Source organism: Sinohyriopsis cumingii, chromosome 2 (assembly GCF_028554795.1).
Source record: "Sinohyriopsis cumingii isolate HCF-2022 chromosome 2, ASM2855479v2, whole genome shotgun sequence".
NCBI lineage: Eukaryota > Metazoa > Mollusca > Bivalvia > Unionida > Unionidae > Sinohyriopsis > Sinohyriopsis cumingii.
This window is the reverse complement of record NC_142962.1, coordinates 46,538,734-46,565,206: the sequence shown is the minus strand read 5'-3', so window position 1 is coordinate 46,565,206 and position 26,473 is coordinate 46,538,734. Positions and strand designations below refer to the sequence as shown.

The 26,473-nt window shown below is 33.3% G+C and overlaps 1 protein-coding gene across 4 annotated transcripts in view; it reads left to right on the top strand.

The window, feature by feature from the left end:
- Positions 1–26,473, top strand: part of LOC149804766 (uncharacterized) — a 108,254-nt gene that overhangs the window by 77,465 nt on the left and 4,316 nt on the right. For all 4 annotated transcript variants that reach the window (XM_089944184.1, XM_089944168.1, XM_089944177.1 and 1 more), the window contains exons 14-15: positions 4,178–4,297; positions 25,389–25,463. In XM_089944184.1, the coding sequence (XP_089800310.1) occupies positions 4,178–4,297; positions 25,389–25,463 (195 nt within the window). The remainder of the gene's footprint in view (positions 1–4,177; positions 4,298–25,388; positions 25,464–26,473) is intronic.

Below are 26,473 nucleotides of genomic sequence, written 5' to 3'. Positions count from 1 at the left end.
ACAACAAAAGTTTACCTCTTGCAGACAGTTATATTATCAGCAACTTATGTACCACACCTGGTGAATTTCCACTATGGGAGTCAGAGTGTCCCCAAAACTGTACCCCTCTTGTAGATGGTTACCATGTGGGCAACTTATGTGCCACACTTCCTGAATTTCCAGCATGGGAGTGTTCCCGGAACAGTACCCCTCCTGCAGATGGTTACCATGAAGGTAATCTATGTATCATGCTTGGTAAGTTTCCATCCTGTGATTTGGGAGTAGAGCTATCAACAGATATATGAATTGACAAACAGGGCCAGTGGGTATTACAGTATCCCCTGCTAAAGTGGGTGGATAAAAGATTTAGAACCACTAGGCTTCCAATACAAATCCAACAGATACAATGTAAACCCACTACATCATGCTTCATTATAGCACAAATTCAGACAAAATACAGTTGTGCCAAGGGGCCCAGAAATTTATCTATTTCTTCTTTCGTTACAAAATTATTTTTCTTTTTTTTGAAGTACAAACACTAATGTGCAAAAAGTTAATTATCATTTTGGGGAAAAGGTCATGTATAAATTCAGATATAACACGGTTATAGCATGGCTCTTGTAGAAGTGCAGAGTTTTGTGCCAAAATAAACAAGAGTTTAATAATTAACAAGATGTGGTGCATTCTTAAAGAATTTTTTAAATTATGAATGCATCTTTCCTGATTGTACAAAAAGATTTAAAGTTTCTAAAACAGTTTAATATTCATTTGAATGTGTCAGTAGTCAATCACTGCCCTTTCATCTTAGCTTAGTTTTGAAAGAAGTCAGTTCATTAAAAGCCTGATTAGTGTTAATATTGAAATATGAACAGTAAAAGCCAGTAAGTCTTTTCATTGTTTCTTCAGTACTATCTGTATACAACTTTGCTTAAAGGAAGAAAAAGATTCTCATCTGAATTTATGATCAATTAATTTCAGTAATTGCTAATCATCTTTGATAATCTTACTACTAAAGGTTGTTATATTCTATCATATATAAAGCAATACAACCCCAAATAATGAGAAAGCCACCAACATGTGCATATGGCTTTGTGATGTTATCAGTCATGTAGTCAGTTGACCAGTGAATATTATTCTACATTTCCTATAAAAATGACTTGTTGTTCTGTAATATTATTCTTGCTGTAGTTGTTAAAACAATTAGCATTGAAAGTGTTAATTTGTGCTTGTTTACAAAGGACAATGGGATACAGGAACTAGAAGCTTATAGACCAGGGCAGGGTTAAGTCCAGAGTTAAGCAAATGCAAGTGGATTCAAGATTTAGTGTTTGCAAGTCAAGCAAACAATTTGCTGGTCTAAACAAGCTTCTTAACTGGAATTAAGTGCTCATTGTCTTGATAACTTGTATCTACTACATTAGGATTATTGTGATCTCATTCAGATTCATTCAGTATTGCATCATTGTTACATCAGGATTATTGGAAGTCATATGAAACATTCTATATCTTTGGACTTGTGGTAGGACATATAGGATTATTTGGAATTTAATCTACTTTAAGTGTCTCTCAGATACTCACTTTGTATTATAGAGAAAATAAAATTGCTTCTTAATTTTACTTAAATTGTTATTTTCACTTCTTTTTGTTACCTATATTTAGACCTTGAGTAAAAACATCACTGGAAAATTCCCTCTTCCTTCCCCACACTGTTGTCCATCCTGAAAAAGAATGACGGGCATGGTATCTGGGGGTTGGACCAGGGGCATCCTGTAAAAGAATGACAGGCATGGTATCAGGGGGGTTGGGTTTGACCATGGGCATCCTGAAAAAGAATGACTGGCATAGTATCTGGGGTTTGGACCAGGGGCATCCTGATATTCTAGAACTTTCTCGTTCACCCTATGGGAGGAGGAATTCTCATCATATGGTTTTTTCCATTTGGAAAAGAGTCAGCTATGCAATAGTAACAAGTATTTCATCATTAAAATTAGTTTTATCTGGATAAAAGTTACATCCCCCCCCAAAAAAAATGTTTTGCAGTATGTAATTGGTTTAAAAATAGTACAGATCTGACCACCAGCATTTCAACACTTATGTGAAGGAGCTAGAAAAGCAGACCTGATGGACCTTTGGTTGCATTTTGTTTTTTATTGGACTTATAAACACAGTAACTTATCTATGTGCCTGGGAATTGTGACCAGACATCATATTTAATTGCATCCCCCCAAAAATGTTGATAGTCATCACTTTGATATTGATTGTGAGATCAAAGGTCTGGACATAGTAAGTATATGAGAAGATTTCCTTGAATAATGCTAGTTTAACTCATTTGTTTTCTTTGCTTCAGAAAATAATCATTCTCTGCATATCAGTACATGGTGGTATTGTCTGAGATAGTTGAATGATATTGGGTTCATAGAATTCTTTTCATTTGTATAGCATCAATCCTTTTGAGGGATTATTGCGTTCTGTTTACCATTACAGGGTTGCATCTAGGATGAGATAAAAAAAATCCCCACAAAATTGAAAATTTCCTGCAAAATTAAAAGTCATGCAAAAGATATGAATTGTGTGCATTTTTTATTAAGGGTATGTTTTTTTTCTTCTTAAAATTGTAATGTAAAAGTTCCGTTTGTCACTCAGCAGTTATGTTGTCCTAGTATAGTTATGAAACACATCAAGTATTTTCTGTGTGTCATGTGCTCAAATTTGATTGGTTACTAAAAAAGAGCAGGAGAGAACATGTTTGATGCTCAGGTTAGTATGTTGGGACAATGTTTGAACTGGCGTGATCAATTAAAGCTTGGACACTTGTTTGTTATTTTTGCAGTAATGCTTATAATAACAGCCAGGGTGAAAATTTGTATCAGTGGGTGCATTCAGTGCTAGTGACATTGTGCCTAAAGATGATTGCTTTGATACTCAGGGTCCATCCAACATCAAGAAAATACAACAATACTCAGTGCAATTCATACTGGGAAAAAAGGTGACCATGGCTGGAAATGAAGGAAGAAAATGAGATGCTTTACAGTAATTTTAGAATGTCAACCCTTGACAGACATTGAATTATCAGTTCACAAATTAGCATGTCAGGATTCAAAACTTAGTGAAATCTGAAAACAACATGCATAATAGTTACGATGTGATATACAGAACACTTGATGTGCATTTACCATATTTTCATGCATATATACCCTCAGGTTATACCAAATTTTGCTTTTTTCGGGAGTGGGTGTGGTGATTTAAAAGGGTGGGGTTTATGCAAAAATTTTAAACATGAATGCTAATTTCTTCAAAAGTTTATTACATGCAATTCAAATAACTGTCAGTGTTATAGTTCTACTCCTTATTTACTGGTAAGCCACAAGTTAGTGTTTTCACCACTCTAACACATTTCTCATCAATAAAAGACTCCTTTCCTGCTGCCCTATTTCCTTTCACTTTTGCAAACTGCACTACTCTCAATTTAAACTGTGCTGTTTGTGATTTCCACTTGCCCATGGTTAAAAAATGTAAAAGGTTCAACACTACTGCATATTTCAATTGTCTGAATGCAACAAGTACACGTAACTTAAAGGGTGCCGGTCACATGGTGGTAGCTTTTTATCAACCTACGCCAGTATGCGGCTTCCATGTGAAAATTATCAAGACATTCTAAACATCAGATTTTATGCATTTGTTGGGATCAAACACAAAAAGAAAACAACACAAGTCTGCATCACTTTAATTTTCTTGTTGGCAGAATGTAAAGTACATGGTTGTCAAATATTTCATCACATGCTAATTTAGGTGATTATTCTCCTAAACTGAGTACTACGAAAGAAGCCAACAGCATAGTTGACTAGCAGAAGCTCTTGTAACGCCGTTTTAGCTACATTGGCTAATTAATACAGCCATTGACGTACATAAATATTCAACTTAGTGTTAAGCTTTTTTTAATTAATTTTTCATTCATCAGTTTATACACAAATGTCCATATTTACCAAACTAGATGCAGCCCTGCCATTAAATGATCTATTTACAAAAGATAATACCCTGATTATAAGAGATAGGAGAACTGCATTTATTAAATACAGGAGGAACTCATATATGTTAGAGACATATTCATACATACATTTAAGAACCAATAAATTGGTTTTGTTTTTGTGAAACCATTACAGATGATAAACCCATTCATATTGCCTTTATATTGTTTCAGACAGGGGCCCTGGAGCAGAGCTGTTCAGTTCATCCAGAGGCTGTGACAGATATCGGCCTGGATGACAAACACATTTACACCTCCTGTGCTGATAAATACATCAGATGTTTTGATAGAAAAGTAAGTCTTTGTAGCAGGGCTAAGTTTGTAAACCTAAGTGAACAGGTTAAATTGATTTTTGCAACTCCTAGATTCGATAGATATTGTATAGCTGTTACAAACTACAGTAAATATAGTCAATCCATTAACCAATAGTCAGTCATCATTTAATATAAAATCCATATATGGACCAGTGTTCAAACAGCCTAGTTATTGAATATAAACTCCATGTATGAACTAATATGAAAACAGCCTAGTTATTGAATATAAACTCTATGTATGAACCAATACTCAAACAGCCCAGTTATTGAATATAAACTCTATCTATGAACCAATACTCAAACAGCCCAGTTATTGAATATAAACTCTATGTATGAACCAATACTCAAACAACCCAGTTATTGAATATAAACTCCATGTATGAACTAATATGAAAACAGCCTAGTTATTGAATATAAACTCTATGTATGAACCAATACTCAAACAGCCCAGTTATTGAATATAAACTCTATGTATGAACCAATACTCAAACAGCCCAGTTATTGAATATAAACTCTATGTATGAACCAATACTCAAACAACCCAGTTATTGAATATAAACTCCATGTATGAACTAATATGAAAACAGCCTAGTTATTGAATATAAACTCTATGTATGAACCAATACTCAAACAGCCCAGTTATTGAATATAAACTCCATGTATGAACCAATACTCAAACAGCCCAGTTATTGAATATAAACTCCATGTATGAACCAATACTCAAACAGTCCAGTTATTGAATATAAACTCCATGTATGAACCAATACTCAAACAGTCCAGTTATTGAATATAAACTCCATGTATGAACCAATACTCAAACAGCCCAGTTATTGAATATAAACTCCATGTATGAACCAATACTCAAACAGTCCAGTTATTGAATATAAACTCCATGTATGAACCAATACTCAAACAGCCCAGTTATTGAATATAAACTCTATGTATGAACCAATACTCAAACAGCCCAGTTATTGAATATAAACTCTATGTATGAACCAATACTCAAACAGTCCAGTTATTGAATATAAACTCCATGTATGAACCAATATTCAAACAGCCCAGTTATTGAATATAAACTCCATGTATGAACCAATACTCAAACAGTCCAGTTATTGAATATAAACTCCATGTATGAACCAATACTCAAACAGCCCAGTCATTGAATATAAACTCCATGTATGAACCAATACTCAAACAGCCCAGTCATTGAATATAAACTCCATGTATGAACCAATACTCAAACAGTCCAGTTATTGAATATAAACTCCATGTATGAACCAATACTCAAACAGCCCAGTTATTGAATATAAACTCCATGTATGAACCAATACTCAAACAGCCCAGTTATTGAATATAAACTCTATGTATGAACCAATACTCAAACAGTCCAGTTATTGAATATAAACTCCATGTATGAACCAATACTCAAACAGCCCAGTTATTGAATATAAACTCTATGTATGAACCAATACTCAAACAGCCCAGTTATTGAATATAAACTCTATGTATGAACCAATACTCAAACAGTCCAGTTATTGAATATAAACTCCATGTATGAACCAATATTCAAACAGCCCAGTTATTGAATATAAACTCCATGTATGAACCAATACTCAAACAGTCCAGTTATTGAATATAAACTCCATGTATGAACCAATACTCAAACAGCCCAGTCATTGAATATAAACTCCATGTATGAACCAATACTCAAACAGCCCAGTCATTGAATATAAACTCCATGTATGAACCAATACTCAAACAGTCCAGTTATTGAATATAAACTCCATGTATGAACCAATACTCAAACAGCCCAGTTATTGAATATAAACTCCATGTATGAACCAATACTCAAACAGCCCAGTTATTGAATATAAACTCCATGTATGAACCAATACTCAAACAGTCCAGTTATTGAATATAAACTCCATGTATGAACCAATACTCAAACAGCCCAGTTATTGAATATAAACTCTATGTATGAACCAATACTCAAACAGCCCAGTTATTGAATATAAACTCTATGTATGAACCAATACTCAAACAGTCCAGTTATTGAATATAAACTCCATGTATGAACCAATATTCAAACAGCCCAGTTATTGAATATAAACTCCATGTATGAACCAATACTCAAACAGTCCAGTCATTGAATATAAACTCCATGTATGAACCAATACTCAAACAGCCCAGTTATTGAATATAAACTCCATGTATGAACCAATACTCAAACAGTCCAGTTATTGAATATAAACTCCATGTATGAACCAATACTCAAACAGCCCAGTTATTGAATATAAACTCCATGTATGAACCAATACTCAAACAGTCCAGTTATTGAATATAAACTCTATGTATGAACCAATACTCAAACAGCCCAGTTATTGAATATAAACTCTATGTATGAACCAATACTCAAACAGCCCAGTTATTGAATATAAACTCCATGTATGAACCAATATTCAAACAGCCCAGTTATTGAAAATAAACTCTTGTGTATGAACCAATACTCAAACAGCCCAGTTATTGAAAATAAACTCTATGTATGAACCAATATTCAAACAGCCCAGTTATTGAAAATAAACTCTTGTGTATGAACCAATACTCAAACAGCCCAGTTATTGAATATAAACTCCATGTATGAACCAATACTTGAACAGCCCAGTCATTGAATATAAACTCCATGTATGAACCAATACTCAAACAGTCCAGTTATTGAATATAAACTCCATGTATGAACCAATGCTCAAACAGCCCAGTTATTGAATATAAACTCCATGTATGAACCAATACTCAAACAGTCCAGTTATTGAATATAAACTCCATGTATGAACCAATACTCAAACAGCCCAGTTATTGAATATAAACTCCATGTATGAACCAATATTCAAATAGCCCAGTTATTGGATATAAACTCCATGTATGAACCAATACTCAAACAGTCCAGTTATTGAATATAAACTCCATGTATCAACCAATGCTCAAACAGCCCAGTTATTGAATATAAACTCCATGTATGAACCAATACTCAAACAGTCCAGTTATTGAATATAAACTCCATGTATGAACCAATACTCAAACAGCCCAGTCATTGAATATAAACTCCATGTATGAACCAATACTCAAACAGTCCAGTTATTGAATATAAACTCCATGTATGAACCAATGCTCAAACAGCCCAGTTATTGAATATAAACTCCATGTATGAACCAATACTCAAACAGTCCAGTTATTGAATATAAACTCCATGTATGAACCAATACTCAAACAGCCCAGTTATTGAATATAAACTCCATGTATGAACCAATATTCAAAGAGCCCAGTTATTGGATATAAACTCCATGTATGAACCAATACTCAAACAGTCCAGTTATTGAATATAAACTCCATGTATGAACCAATGCTCAAACAGCCCAGTTATTGAATATAAACTCCATGTATGAACCAATACTCAAACAGTCCAGTTATTGAATATAAACTCCATGTATGAACCAATACTCAAACAGCCCAGTTATTGAATATAAACTCCATGTATGAACCAATATTCAAATAGCCCAGTTATTGGATATAAACTCCATGTATGAACCAATACTCAAACAGTCCAGTTATTGAATATAAACTCCATGTATGAACCAATACTCAAACAGCCCAGTTATTGAATATAAACTCTATGTATGAACCAATACTCAAACAGCCCAGTTATTGAATATAAACTCTATGTATGAACCAATATGAAAACAGCCCAGTTATTGAATATAAACTCTATGTATGAACCAATATGAAAACAGCCCAGTTATTGAATATAAACTCTATGTATGAACCAATATGAAAACAGCCCAGTTATTGAATATAAACTCTATGTATGAACCAATACTCAAACAGCCCAGTTATTGAAAATAAACTCCATGTATGAACCAATACTCAAACAGTCCAGTTATTGAATATAAACTCTATGTATGAACCAATATGAAAACAGCCCAGTTATTGAATATAAACTCTGTGTATGAACCAATATGAAAACAGCCCAGTTATTGAATATAAACTATGTATGAACCAATATGAAAACATCCCAGTTATTGAATATAAACTCTATGTATGAACCAATATGAAAACAGCCCAGTTATTGAATATAAACTCTATGTATGAACCAATACTCAAACAGTCCAGTTATTGAATATAAACTCCATGTATGAACCAATATGAAAACAGCCCAGTTATTGAATATAAACTCTATGTATGAACCAATACTCAAACAGCCCAGTTATTGAATATAAACTCTATGTATGAACCAATATGAAAACAGCCCAGTTATTGAATATAAACTCCATGTATGAACCAATATGAAAACAGCCTAGTTATTGAATATAAACTCCATGTATGAACCAATATGAAAACAGCCCAGTTATTGAAAATAAACTCTTGTGTATGAACCAATACTCAAACAGCCCAGTTATTAAATATAAACTCTGTGTGTATGAACCAATATTCAAACAGCCCAGTTATTGAATATAAACTCCATGTATGAACCAATACTCAAACAGTCCAGTTATTGAATATAAACTCCATGTATGAACCAATATGAAAACAGTCCAGTTATTGAATATAAACTCCATGTATGAACCAATACTCAAACAGTCCAGTTATTGAATATAAACTCCATGTATGAACCAATACTCAAACAGTCCAGTTATTGAATATAAACTCCATGTATGAACCAATACTCAAACAGTCCAGTTATTGAATATAAACTCCATTTATGAACCAATACTCAAACAGCCCAGTTATTGAATATAAACTCTATGTATGAACCAATACTCAAACAGTCCAGTTATTGAATATAAACTCCATGTATGAACCAATACTCAAACAGTCCAGTTATTGAATATAAACTCCATTTATGAACCAATACTCAAACAGCCCAGTTATTGAATATAAACTCTATGTATGAACCAATACTCAAACAGTCCAGTTATTGAATATAAACTCCATTTATGAACCAATATTCAAACAGCCCAGTTATTGGATATAAACTCCATGTATGAACCAATACTCAAACAGCCCAGTTATTGAATATAAACTCTATGTATGAACCAATACTCAAACAGTCCAGTTATTGAATATAAACTCTATGTATGAACCAATACTCAAACAGTCCAGTTATTGAATATAAACTCTATGTATGAACCAATACTCAAACAGTCCAGTTATTGAATATAAACTCCATGTATGAACCAATATGAAAACAGCCCAGTTATTGAATATAAACTCCATGTATGAACCAATACTCAAACAGCCCAGTTATTGAATATAAACTCCATGTATGAACCAATATTCAAACAGCCCAGTTATTGAAAATAAACTCTTGTGTATGAACCAATACTCAAACAGCCCAGTTATTGAAAATAAACTCTATGTATGAACCAATATTCAAACAGCCCAGTTATTGAAAATAAACTCTTGTGTATGAACCAATACTCAAACAGCCCAGTTATTGAATATAAACTCCATGTATGAACCAATACTCAAACAGCCCAGTCATTGAATATAAACTCCATGTATGAACCAATACTCAAACAGTCCAGTTATTGAATATAAACTCCATGTATGAACCAATGCTCAAACAGCCCAGTTATTGAATATAAACTCCATGTATGAACCAATACTCAAACAGTCCAGTTATTGAATATAAACTCCATGTATGAACCAATACTCAAACAGCCCAGTTATTGAATATAAACTCCATGTATGAACCAATATTCAAATAGCCCAGTTATTGGATATAAACTCCATGTATGAACCAATACTCAAACAGTCCAGTTATTGAATATAAACTCCATGTATGAACCAATACTCAAACAGCCCAGTTATTGAATATAAACTCTATGTATGAACCAATACTCAAACAGCCCAGTTATTGAATATAAACTCTATGTATGAACCAATATGAAAACAGCCCAGTTATTGAATATAAACTCTATGTATGAACCAATATGAAAACAGCCCAGTTATTGAATATAAACTCTATGTATGAACCAATATGAAAACAGCCCAGTTATTGAATATAAACTCTATGTATGAACCAATACTCAAACAGCCCAGTTATTGAAAATAAACTCCATGTATGAACCAATACTCAAACAGTCCAGTTATTGAATATAAACTCTATGTATGAACCAATATGAAAACAGCCCAGTTATTGAATATAAACTCTATGTATGAACCAATATGAAAACAGCCCAGTTATTGAATATAAACTCTATGTATGAACCAATATGAAAACAGCCCAGTTATTGAATATAAACTCTATGTATGAACCAATATGAAAACAGCCCAGTTATTGAATATAAACTCTATGTATGAACCAATATGAAAACAGCCTAGTTATTGAATATAAACTCTATGTATGAACCAATATGAAAACAGCCCAGTTATTGAATATAAACTCTATGTATGAACCAATACTCAAACAGTCCAGTTATTGAATATAAACTCCATGTATGAACCAATATGAAAACAGCCCAGTTATTGAATATAAACTCCATGTATGAACCAATATGAAAACAGCCTAGTTATTGAATATAAACTCCATGTATGAACCAATATGAAAACAGCCCAGTTATTGAAAATAAACTCTTGTGTATGAACCAATACTCAAACAGCCCAGTTATTAAATATAAACTCTGTGTGTATGAACCAATATTCAAACAGCCCAGTTATTGAATATAAACTCCATGTATGAACCAATACTCAAACAGTCCAGTTATTGAATATAAACTCCATGTATGAACCAATATGAAAACAGTCCAGTTATTGAATATAAACTCCATGTATGAACCAATACTCAAACAGTCCAGTTATTGAATATAAACTCCATGTATGAACCAATACTCAAACAGTCCAGTTATTGAATATAAACTCCATGTATGAACCAATACTCAAACAGTCCAGTTATTGAATATAAACTCCATTTATGAACCAATACTCAAACAGCCCAGTTATTGAATATAAACTCTATGTATGAACCAATACTCAAACAGTCCAGTTATTGAATATAAACTCCATGTATGAACCAATACTCAAACAGTCCAGTTATTGAATATAAACTCCATTTATGAACCAATACTCAAACAGCCCAGTTATTGAATATAAACTCTATGTATGAACCAATACTCAAACAGTCCAGTTATTGAATATAAACTCCATTTATGAACCAATATTCAAACAGCCCAGTTATTGGATATAAACTCCATGTATGAACCAATACTCAAACAGCCCAGTTATTGAATATAAACTCTATGTATGAACCAATACTCAAACAGTCCAGTTATTGAATATAAACTCTATGTATGAACCAATACTCAAACAGTCCAGTTATTGAATATAAACTCTATGTATGAACCAATACTCAAACAGTCCAGTTATTGAATATAAACTCCATGTATGAACCAATATGAAAACAGCCCAGTTATTGAATATAAACTCCATGTATGAACCAATATTCAAACAGCCCAGTTATTGAAAATAAACTCTTGTGTATGAACCAATACTCAAACAGCCCAGTTATTGAAAATAAACTCTATGTATGAACCAATATTCAAACAGCCCAGTTATTGAAAATAAACTCTTGTGTATGAACCAATACTCAAACAGCCCAGTTATTGAATATAAACTCCATGTATGAACCAATACTCAAACAGCCCAGTCATTGAATATAAACTCCATGTATGAACCAATACTCAAACAGTCCAGTTATTGAATATAAACTCCATGTATGAACCAATGCTCAAACAGCCCAGTTATTGAATATAAACTCCATGTATGAACCAATACTCAAACAGTCCAGTTATTGAATATAAACTCCATGTATGAACCAATACTCAAACAGCCCAGTTATTGAATATAAATTCCATGTATGAACCAATATTCAAATAGCCCAGTTATTGGATATAAACTCCATGTATGAACCAATACTCAAACAGTCCAGTTATTGAATATAAACTCCATTTATGAACCAATACTCAAACAGCCCAGTTATTGAATATAAACTCTATGTATGAACCAATACTCAAACAGCCCAGTTATTCAATATAAACTCTATGTATGAACCAATATGAAAACAGCCCAGTTATTGAATATAAACTCTATGTATGAACCAATATGAAAACAGCCCAGTTATTGAATATAAACTCTATGTATGAACCAATATGAAAACAGCCCAGTTATTGAATATAAACTCTATGTATGAACCAATACTCAAACAGCCCAGTTATTGAAAATAAACTCCATGTATGAACCAATACTCAAACAGTCCAGTTATTGAATATAAACTCTATGTATGAACCAATATGAAAACAGCCCAGTTATTGAATATAAACTCTATGTATGAACCAATATGAAAACAGCCCAGTTATTGAATATAAACTCTATGTATGAACCAATATGAAAACAGCCCAGTTATTGAATATAAACTCTATGTATGAACCAATATGAAAACAGCCCAGTTATTGAATATAAACTCTATGTATGAACCAATATGAAAACAGCCTAGTTATTGAATATAAACTCTATGTATGAACCAATATAAAAACAGCCCAGTTATTGAATATGAACTCTATGTATGAACCAATACTCAAACAGTCCAGTTATTGAATATAAACTCCATGTATGAACCAATATGAAAACAGCCCAGTTATTGAATATAAACTCTATGTATGAACCAATACTCAAACAGCCCAGTTATTGAATATAAACTCTATGTATGAACCAATATGAAAACAGCCCAGTTATTGAATATAAACTCTATGTATGAACCAATACTCAAACAGCCCAGTTATTGAATATAAACTCTATGTATGAACCAATATGAAAACAGCCCAGTTATTGAATATAAACTCCACGTATGAACCAATATGAAAACAGCCTAGTTATTGAATATAAACTCCATGTATGAACCAATATGAAAACAGCCCAGTTATTGAAAATAAACTCTTGTGTATGAACCAATACTCAAACAGCCCAGTTATTAAATATAAACTCTGTGTGTATGAACCAATATTCAAACAGCCCAGTTATTGAATATAAACTCCATGTATGAACCAATACTCAAACAGTCCAGTTATTGAATATAAACTCCATGTATGAACCAATATGAAAACAGTCCAGTTATTGAATATAAACTCCATGTATGAACCAATACTCAAACAGTCCAGTTATTGAATATAAACTCCATGTATGAACCAATACTCAAACAGTCCAGTTATTGAATATAAACTCCATGTATGAACCAATACTCAAACAGTCCAGTTATTGAATATAAACTCCATTTATGAACCAATACTCAAACAGCCCAGTTATTGAATATAAACTCTATGTATGAACCAATACTCAAACAGTCCAGTTATTGAATATAAACTCCATGTATGAACCAATACTCAAACAGTCCAGTTATTGAATATAAACTCCATTTATGAACCAATACTCAAACAGCCCAGTTATTGAATATAAACTCTATGTATGAACCAATACTCAAACAGTCCAGTTATTGAATATAAACTCTATGTATGAACCAATACTCAAACAGTCCAGTTATTGAATATAAACTCTATGTATGAACCAATACTCAAACAGTCCAGTTATTGAATATAAACTCCATGTATGAACCAATATGAAAACAGCCTAGTTATTGAATATAAACTCCATGTATGAACCAATATGAAAACAGCCCAGTTATTGAAAATAAACTCTTGTGTATGAACCAATACTCAAACAGCCCAGTTATTAAATATAAACTCTGTGTGTATGAACCAATATTCAAACAGCCCAGTTATTGAATATAAACTCCATGTATGAACCAATATGAAAACAGTCCAGTTATTGAATATAAACTCCATGTATGAACCAATACTCAAACAGTCCAGTTATTGAATATAAACTCCATGTATGAACCAATACTCAAACAGTCCAGTTATTGAATATAAACTCCATGTATGAACCAATACTCAAACAGTCCAGTTATTGAATATAAACTCCATTTATGAACCAATACTCAAACAGCCCAGTTATTGAATATAAACTCTATGTATGAACCAATACTCAAACAGTCCAGTTATTGAATATAAACTCCATTTATGAACCAATATTCAAACAGCCCAGTTATTGGATATAAACTCCATGTATGAACCAATACTCAAACAGCCCAGTTATTGAATATAAACTCTATGTATGAACCAATACTCAAACAGTCCAGTTATTGAATATAAACTCTATGTATGAACCAATACTCAAACAGTCCAGTTATTGAATATAAACTCTATGTATGAACCAATACTCAAACAGTCCAGTTATTGAATATAAACTCCATGTATGAACCAATATGAAAACAGCCTAGTTATTGAATATAAACTCCATGTATGAACCAATATGAAAACAGCCCAGTTACTGAAAATAAACTCTTGTGTATGAACCAATACTCAAACAGCCCAGTTATTAAATATAAACTCTGTGTGTATGAACCAATATTCAAACAGCCCAGTTATTGAATATAAACTCCATGTATGAACCAATATTCAAAATAGCCCAGTCATTGAATATAAACTCCATGTATGAACCAATATGAAAACAGCCCAGTTATTGAATATAAACTCTATGTATGAACCAATACTCAAACAGCCCAGTTATTGAATATAAACTCTATGTATGAACCAATATGAAAACAGCCCAGTTATTGAATATAAACTCCACGTATGAACCAATATGAAAACAGCCTAGTTATTGAATATAAACTCCATGTATGAACCAATATGAAAACAGCCCAGTTATTGAAAATAAACTCTTGTGTATGAACCAATACTCAAACAGCCCAGTTATTAAATATAAACTCTGTGTGTATGAACCAATATTCAAACAGCCCAGTTATTGAATATAAACTCCATGTATGAACCAATACTCAAACAGTCCAGTTATTGAATATAAACTCCATGTATGAACCAATATGAAAACAGTCCAGTTATTGAATATAAACTCCATGTATGAACCAATACTCAAACAGTCCAGTTATTGAATATAAACTCCATGTATGAACCAATACTCAAACAGTCCAGTTATTGAATATAAACTCCATGTATGAACCAATACTCAAACAGTCCAGTTATTGAATATAAACTCCATTTATGAACCAATACTCAAACAGCCCAGTTATTGAATATAAACTCTATGTATGAACCAATACTCAAACAGTCCAGTTATTGAATATAAACTCTATGTATGAACCAATACTCAAACAGTCCAGTTATTGAATATAAACTCCATGTATGAACCAATATGAAAACAGCCTAGTTATTGAATATAAACTCCATGTATGAACCAATATGAAAACAGCCCAGTTATTGAAAATAAACTCTTGTGTATGAACCAATACTCAAACAGCCCAGTTATTAAATATAAACTCTGTGTGTATGAACCAATATTCAAACAGCCCAGTTATTGAATATAAACTCCATGTATGAACCAATATGAAAACAGTCCAGTTATTGAATATAAACTCCATGTATGAACCAATACTCAAACAGTCCAGTTATTGAATATAAACTCCACGTATGAACCAATACTCAAACAGTCCAGTTATTGAATATAAACTCCATGTATGAACCAATACTCAAACAGTCCAGTTATTGAATATAAACTCCATTTATGAACCAATACTCAAACAGCCCAGTTATTGAATATAAACTCTATGTATGAACCAATACTCAAACAGTCCAGTTATTGAATATAAACTCCATTTATGAACCAATATTCAAACAGCCCAGTTATTGGATATAAACTCCATGTATGAAGCAATACTCAAACAGCCCAGTTATTGAATATAAACTCTATGTATGAACCAATACTCAAACAGTCCAGTTATTGAATATAAACTCTATGTATGAACCAATACTCAAACAGTCCAGTTATTGAATATAAACTCTATGTATGAACCAATACTCAAACAGTCCAGTTATTGAATATAAACTCCATGTATGAACCAATATGAAAACAGCCTAGTTATTGAATATAAACTCCATGTATGAACCAATATGAAAACAGCCCAGTTACTGAAAATAAACTCTTGTGTATGAACCAATACTCAAACAGCCCAGTTATTAAATATAAACTCTGTGTGTATGAACCAATATTCAAACAGCCCAGTTATTGAATATAAACTCCATGTATGAACCAATATTCAAAATAGCCCAGTCATTGAATATAAACTCCATGTATGAACCAATACTCAAACAGCCCAGTTATTGAATATAAACTCCATGTATGAACCAATGCTCAAACAGCCCAGTCATTGAATATAAACTCCATGTATGAACCAATGCTCAAACAGCCCAGTTATTGAATATAAACTCTGTGTGTATGAACCAATATTCAAAACAGCCCAGTTATTGAATATAAACTCCATGTATGAACTAATATTCAAACAGCCCAGTCATTGAATATAAACTCCTTGTATGAACCAATACTCAAACAGCCCAGTCATTGAATATAAACTCCATGTATGAACCAATACTCAAACAGCCCAGTTATTGAATATAAACTCCATTTATGAACCAATATTCAAACAGCCCAGTTATTGAATATAAACTCCATGTATGAACCAATACTCAAACAGCCCAGTTATTGAAAATAAACTCCATGTATGAACCAATACTCAAACAGCCCAGTTATTGAATATAAACTCCATTTATGAACCAATATTCAAACAGCCCAGTCATTGAATATAAACTCCATGTATGAACCAATACTCAAAACAGCCCAGTCATTGAATATAAACTCCATGTATGAACCAATACTCAAAACAGCCCAGTTATTGAATATAAACTCCATGTATGAACCAATACTCAAACAGCCCAGTTATTGAAAATAAATACTCAAACAGCGCAGTTATTAAATATAAACTCTGTGTGTATGAACCAATACTCAAACAGCCCAGTTATTGAATATAAACTCCATGTATGAACTAATATTCAAACAGCCCAGTCATTGAATATAAACTCCATGTATGAACCAATACTCAAACAGCCCAGTTATTGAATATAAACTCCATGTATGAACCAATGCTCAAACAGCCCAGTCATTGAATATAAACTCCATGTATGAACCAATACTCAAACAGCCCAGTTATTGGATATAAACTCCATGTGTATGAACCAATACTCAAACAACCCAGTTATTGAATATAAACTCCATGTATGAACTAATATTCAAACAGCCCAGTCATTGAATATAAACTCCATGTATGAACCAATACTCAAACAGCCCAGTTATTGAATATAAACTCCATGTATGAACCAATGCTCAAACAGCCCAGTCATTGAATATAAACTCCATGTATGAACCAATACTCAAACAGCCCAGTTATTGGATATAAACTCCTTGTGTATGAACCAATACTCAAACAGCCCAGTCATTGAATATAAACTCCATGTATGAACCAATACTCAAACAACCCAGTTATTGAAAATAAACTCTTGTGTATGAACCAATACTCAAACAGCCCAGTCATTGAATATAAACTCCATGTATGAACCAATACTCAAACAGCCCAGTTATTGAATATAAACTCCATGTATGAACCAATGCTCAAACAGCCCAGTCATTGAATATAAACTCCATGTATGAACCAATACTCAAACAGCCCAGTTATTGGATATAAACTCCATGTGTATGAACCAATACTCAAACAACCCAGTTATTGAAAATAAACTCTTGTGTATGAACCAATACTCAAACAGCCCAGTTATTGAATATAAACTCCATGTATGAACCAATACTCAAACAGCCCAGTTATTGAATATAAACTCCATGTATGAACCAATATTCAAAACAGCCCAGTTATTGGATATAAACTCCATGTATGAACCAATACTCAAACAACCCAGTTATTGAATATAAACTCCGTGTATGAACCAATATTCAAACAGCCCAGTTATTGAATATAAACTCCGTGTATGAACCAATACTCAAACAACCCAGTTATTGAATATAAACTCCATGTATGAACCAATATTCAAAACAGCCCAGTTATTGGATATAAACTCCATGTATGAACCAATATTCAAAACAGCCCAGTTATTGGATATAAACTCCATGTATGAACCAATACTCAAACAACCCAGTTATTGAATATAAACTCCGTGTATGAACCAATATTCAAACAGCCCAGTTATTGAAAATAAACTCTTGTGTATGAACCAATACTCAAACAGCACAGTCATTGAATATAAACTCCATGTATGAACCAATATTCAAAACAGCCCAGTTATTGGATATAAACTCCATGTATGAACCAATACTCAAACAGCCCAGTTATTGAATATAAACTCCGTGTATGAACCAATACTCAAACAACCCAGTTATTGAATATAAACTCCGTGTATGAACCAATATTCAAACAGCCCATTTATTGAATATAAACTCCATGTATGAACCAATACTCAAACAACCCAGTTATTGAATATAAACTCCATGTATGAACCAATACTCAAACAGCCCAGTTATTGAAAATAAACTCCATGTATGAACCAATACTCAAACAGCCCAGTTATTGAATATAAACTCCATTTATGAACCAATATTCAAACAGCCCAGTCATTGAATATAAACTCCATGTATGAACCAATACTCAAAACAGCCCAGTTATTGGATATAAACTCCATGTATGAACCAATACTCAAAACAGCCCAGTTATTGAATATAAACTCCATGTATGAACTAATATTCAAACAGCCCAGTCATTGAATATAAACTCCTTGTATGAACCAATACTCAAACAGCCCAGTTATTGAATATAAACTCCGTGTATGAACCAATACTCAAACAGCCCAGTTATTGAATATAAACTCCATGTATGAACCAATATTCAAAAAGCCCAGTCATTGAATAAAAAATCCATGTATGAACCAATATTCAATATTCATAGGAATATGACAGATATACTCCAGCAAGGAAACACTCATTGCTTGCACTCTTGTATTGTAACAATTAGATACTGAGGTTAAGTTATGATGTCCTGTTCCTGGATCATTTCAGTAAAATATCTCGGCACATAATAGTCTGTTTCAATGTTAAATAAATTAAATAATGATTGGAAATCATAGAGTGACCCCAACAGACAAGAGTTGAAGATTTGCATTGTATTCGTTTAACCCAGGTTACCAATGTGGTGGGAGATAACTGCACAATAATTTGGAAGAATAATTTACTTACTCCAACATTTCCTATGTAATTTTCCAGATTTCTTGCCTCTGCATATTGTTAAAAACAGACGTTCAAATGTTCACAGTATTGCTTTTTTTACTAGATTTTCACCTAAATAATGTCCAAATAAATCAGAGTATTATTATTACTTTGTCAGTCCTATACTATTATAATTATTTAGCAGTTAATATAGGTCATTACCTAAAAGGGGTGTTGGACTTAACAGGTGTTACTTATGGTTTCAATTTGACTGCACTCTTCAGTTACCTGACAAGTACTGACTTCCACTCCAATATATAGCTTTCAGTTTTTAACCACATGACAGTACTGAACCTATCATAATTGGCAGACCGAATCCACCAACGAATCAGATGTAGCAAACTGGCAAACCTCAGTCTAGCGCAAATCTTGTGATAGCAACCACATATGAATAAGGTTCAATATATTCCAGTATATAAAGCATTCTCCATCTTATATCTTACTCTGTACAAAACTCCGAGACAAAAACTCTAGATCCTAATTTGTCTATATAGTTTTCAGTAGCAGAACAACAGTTCTCGAATGGATAAACTGTGGCAAACCAATGGCAGTGTATAATGATACTAAAAGAATTGTGGTTGTTAGGGAGGTTGCAACTATGCACAAAACAAATTGCATTACTCAATAAATCTTAACAGTTTTTATATAAAGTCAGTATATTTCGGATATTACTTTCGGCAATAAGTGCACTGTGACTTCATCTGAGTGTAAATGTGTGTGAATCACATACCTGTAATATCAAACCATTGAGGTCATGGGTCACAAATGAACAAAAATGGCATCCATAAGAACTTGACTGGATCGTTGAAAAGTTAATTTACTGTGAAACACAAACAACATGAAATTTGATGTTTAATACCCGTGTTGTGATGTTCTCATCAAGCAACCACATGATGGAGAAACACATTTGGTATTAAATAAGGTAACAGGCATGTAATTTGTGCAAGAAACAGTGCTGCATGTCAGATGTCTCATCTTGACAAGCCAAATGTAATATAATGATCAACATGGTAATAGCTAAAACTTATTGACAGAGATTTCCTACAGGTATAATAAATATGGGATTACCCAACTAGTAATTCAGTATAATCTGACTCCATGGATCGCAGGAAGTATGAGAACATGCCTATGAAGTGGCGCATTATCGAAAATAGGGAGAAGTTATACGTTAAAATTCCTGTAACCACAGAGCAACTAATTTGCTATAACTACATGCTCTTGCACTGCCCAAGGTCCAGTGAGCTAAACATGTAATATTAATATCTTAAAAGAAACATTTCTAATAATATATGGAGAATTCACATGCAGTAGTAAATATCCACCCCAACCCCATTATGGTGCACAGCTGGTTAATCCTGAGTCTATGACAATATATATGTAATTGATTTTGTGTTACAACCCTTGGGTCATGGTCTAGGATGGTATAATAGATATGTAATGGATTTTGTGTTACAACCCTTGGGTCATGGTCTAGGATGGTATGATAGATATGTAATAAATTTTGCATTACAACCCCTGGGTCATGGTCTAGGATGGTATAATAGATATGTAATGGATTTTGTGTTACAACACTTGGGTCATGGTCTAGGATGGTATAATAGATATGTAATGGATTTTGTGTTACAACCCTTGGGTCATGGTCTAGGATGGTATGATAGATATGTAATAAATTTTGCATTACAACCCTTGGGTCATGGTCTAGGATGGTATAATAAATATGTAATGGATTTTGTGTTACAACCCTTGGGTCATGGTCTAGGATGGTATAATAGATATGTAATGGATTTTGTGTTACAACCCTTGGGTCATGGTTTAGGATGGTATTATAGATATGTAATGGATTTGGTGTTACAACCCTTGGGTCAGGGTCTAGGATGGCATGATATGTATGCAATTGATTTTGTGTTACAATCCTGGGTTCATGGTCTAGGAGGGTATAATATATACATAAAGGAATTTGTGTTACAATCCTGGGGTCATGGTCCAAGATGACATGATAGATATTAAATGGATTTTGTGTTTAAATTCTGAGTCTTGGTCCATGAGGATATGATATATATAACCACTGACCATGATTTTTCAGCAGAATAAGCTTTTTGAGTGCTGTGAATGACCACATTATAAAATCAGGGATAAACACCCCTGACTTTTATTTTATCCATTGTAAACACAACAGCTTAAGAAGGTCTGAAGGCAAAATGCAGATTGTTTTAAGCAACACTGCTATAACTACTATATCACAAAAACAGATAAACACCACTGACCTTTACTGTATCCATTCTAAACAGTTAGGATGGTATGTGATCATTGCTCAAATATTTTTTAGTCACCTATCCAGAGCTTTTTTTCTTTAAAAAATCACAAGCCCCAACTCCAGTTTCCATGTGCCTAAATTGCCCTATTTTTCTATACTACTATTTGTAACACAGCATTGCAATTGCTGTACTTCAGATATGAAGAGATAAAATGAAAATCATATTAAATTGACATGTATGTTTATTCATGTCTCAAAATTTTTCATGTAAAGCAATGTTTTTATACTGTTTCTCTTTACACTTTTGTTGTTATTCATAGGTACCACTTAATACGTTTACCAGTGTTGCATTACAGTTGTTTAAACATGGACAAAAGACAGCACTTTAGCTATTCATTAAACTTTATCTTTAAACATCTTGAACAATACAGTAGCAGTTAAGAAAGATCATAAATCAAAATGCTAACTCAAGTGTTTCAGCCCAAATCATATTTTAGTTGGTCTTTCCTTTTTAACTTGTATCTGCCAAAGGACAGCCAATTTTTAATCAAAGAGTCAAAAGCTACCATGGACCATATTTGAACCTTTTATTACTTAAAATGCCTCAAAAAGTCCAACATTTGACCTAAATTATCTAGTTTACAACAATAAAGTAATCAATTGACAGTTTGTTGTGTATACATTTTAGCCTTAATCCTATTACTTGGCCATGCATCATTGCACATTGCAACAACTGCTGGAACAGTTCTAATACCCACTAGACTGGTTCTGGCTGGTTTCTGTAATGCACAGAAATATCCCAAATGGTATTTTGTCCTACCTCTGGTAGAATCACATGTTTGTTTTAAAAGTGAGTACTTATTATAGGTAACCCATGCAGTCTGTTCCCCATTCAATAGTCAGATGCTTCTCTTTGTACACAGTGTTTACAGTTTTCGATAGAGGTGTGATAAGTAGACAATTTTTTTAAGGGTAAGAGGCATACATAAAGTTAATATTTGAAATTCACTAATCTCTCAATATCTTGAACATAAATTACTGCTTTTCATCAGTGTGATCAAAGTTTTCTAAGGCAAATTGTATTTTTTACAAGCTCGATGGATACCTCACTTAGAATACAGGAGGGGCCCAATCTGAACTTAGAGGGACGGCAAGCATCAAGCTATCAGATTTTTTTTCCACTGATTCTTAATGAAAACAAAGTTAAGTCTGGCCACCTGTTTTGTAATCTCCACACATCATACAGTAGCATTGTATGCTACAAATCATCAACCAGACTAAAGTACATGTCATTAATCACCATTGCAGTGCCAAAGTCATATGAATCCCTATTATGATTAACCATTCCTTCTTTAAAGGGAGCAGACAAGCGTGTTCATTATCAGTTCAACAATTGGTGTTGTTTCTTTGTCATTGGCAAAACTGCTCAGTGTAATGAGAATCCTTAAAGCATTTCACTGGAGCAGTGAAGTATGTTATTTTCCTTGGAGTTCATTAATGCATGTGGTAAATGAGGTGTTTCTCTTGAATAAGAGAATATTGTTTTCCAGATTTGGTTTTCATCATAAAATGTTGGTGGTGTTTCTTGCTTTTTGTTAGTTTAAGGACTAACATTATCACAGTTATTAAAACACAGCAAGCTGTCATCTATTCCCTGTAGTTCAGCCAGTAAACCCCTTGTTTATCAAGTTACTCTCTTTATGTTGGAGGTGAATTAAGCCATTGACTTTTGTCTCAGTACTTTTTTTTATTTCTGGATGGGTTTGTTCTGTTTATTTCATTCATTGGTCCTGTGGGTCAGTGGCTGTTACCAGGGTTTTCCTGGGTTCTACCTCCACCAATTAGTCTTAAAGGTGATCTCAAGATGCCCTCTCACCCCAAACCCACATGCTGATGCAGAAATAGCTCCAGAACCTACTATATCTGATATATAGTAGAAAGTACATGTGATTCCAATCAAGCCTCGGAATCTCATATGATCATTGTGACTCATGGCTTTGTTGTCAATAAGTTACCAAGTAGAAATGGCTTTTATATATATTAATCTCACTAGGGATAAACCTTAGTGATGAATGTTGGCTCACAAACAAATATGCCCATGCCCATGTGGACTTTGAATCTTTTAGCTCATATGTGCACAAAAATATTAAGAAAACTGGATGTGAAGATTTGCAGTTGATCAGTGGAGTACAGACAAACAGTCCATATTAACCATGCTGCACCTGACAGCAAAGCATATTTCATTTTTTGGTATGCCATTCAGACTGCAGACCAATTGGTCCAGCTGTACAAACAAGCTGTGTGCAATTATTCACAAAATTTTGGTCCATCTTGGTATGGAACCCGTAACATGCATCAACTGGCATCTTCCTTCCCAAACTGAATAAACAATCATTAATGGGTTGGAGGTGGTATCAGCCTAGATGTTGAAGTTGTACCATCAAGAAGACATTACACCAAGTCATATCCCAGTTCAGGACATCCTCCACAGAGAACATGAGCATTCCTGGACAAGACACTGGAAAAACATTTGGCTAGTATGGTTTTTGGTTCTGGACATGAACAACCATACATCCTTTATTCATTGTTCAGGGTGGCTAATCAATGTAGAGAAGTATGACACGTCTCAATATTTTGTCCATCCGTATGGAACTCGTATTACATATGAACTTGGTGTCTTTCTCCCAAATGCATTTAAAGTATAGTTCATGCATCAGACAGAAATATAAACACATTGTTAAGTGAGAAAGGTTCTTACAGCTTCTCAACCTACTCACTGTGGATGTGGACCTGTTACAATGTCAGTTTATGACTGGAACTGCGATGGTCAGTAGCGACGAATTCTTCAAGAGAATGGTCTTCATATCACCCTTTGGAAATAAAAGTCAGTCTTGATGCCTTCTATCCATGGATAGAAGATATCCAGGGAAATACAATCTTGAGAATGACCAACACTTTGGTTGTGGTACCATACCTCTGCAAGTAAGTAGCAATCACCTGACCTTTGTCTTATGGTAGGCAAATACTTTCATGGGTACTCCCAATATCAGGTGATATTTGAGTCCAATACATTGTCCTGGTTGAGTCATTATCTAGGGAAAAAGAAATGCTCCATACAGATAGAGGGGTTATACTGATACAGGTGAGACAGCTTGTTCTGCTGAACACCTGGATGCAGATGAGATACTGTTCCTGGTTATGCTAAATACCTGACAGCAAGCGCAAAAATTGGTTCTGCTGGGCAGTGAGACATGTTTCTGCTGTACACTTGTTTCAGATATACAAATAATTACAAGTTAAAATATTATTTATCTTTTTCTTAGATACCTATCCTTTGTAGAATTTAGGAAAGGAAAAGTTTTTAATATGTTAAGTTGGATGACAAACCTTTAATTGTAATTTTTGGGGGTTAATGGTGTTGTAAAATTAGAGACAATACAATAATCAAATTTGGTATAATCAAGGCTCTATTCCTTCTTTCTTTCTTCAAATAATTTGTAGCAATATACCAATTGAAAATTCTTTATTTTTTTTCTAGACCTGGAAACTGACTAAGACATGTCATGGAGCTGGGAGACGTCCACTAACTGTGATAAATGTTACAGACAGATTGGTAAAATATTTTGATCTACATTAAAGTTTTGCAAATCCCTCCATGATTCACTCTTTCTTGCAGTTTTTATAAAACTTTAACAACTGGTTGAATAGTCATTACTTACCTAGGAGTGGGAAAGGAGGTAATTGCTTAGAATTTCTTCACAATGTTCAGACAGTATATTGATGGGAAAGAAAATTTTCAACTATTTGGAGGGCAGGAATTGAGAGACCAGGTATTCTCAGAGAAACATAATTCACAAAAAAAAGTAACTTTTCATCTGTGAATATATTCAAAAAAGGCATTTGTTCCAGGTAGGTAATATCTATTTTAATATCAATTAGTTGGCAGATTTTATGAAAATGAAAGTCTCAGTCAGTGGAGTTGCCAATATTTCTTTCATGTATATATTATGAAAATAGTATTTATAATTGATCAAGGTTCTAACTCTCTCTTATCATACATACTTGTGTATTGTGGAATTTGCTCAGTAGTTAAACTACTGCATAGCAAATTCATAATCTGTATGATGGGCTATTAGTTCATGGCATCAGTACCAAAGACAGCTATTAATCAAGATAGGTAGCTTGCCATGAAAAGGTATGCAACAACAGTTTCACTCACTAAGAATTCACTGGAAGAATATGTTTGTGGGCTTCAATGGGTGAGATCTGCAAATAATGGAATATTGTTTTTAATGTCTTTACCATCTTTCACAATGACTAATTCTAGAATACTCACTGCTAAGAAAGTTTTTAAATGTGAATTAAGTATATCTCCAATAGAAAATAATCAGTAAAATAGGTCAGCCAATTAAATGAGCTGGAATCACAATCCATACAAATAATTAATGTCATAAAAATTCTTAAACAAGGTGGGACATTAGTAAGTAAAACCCCACTGCTCACATGCATAACAGTTTTAAATTATTTTGATGATTGTATTGAATGAATGCAGATCTGGCTGTAAGTTTGCATATGAATTTTATGATATATGATGGTGTTATTGATTAAGAAAAAATAATCTTG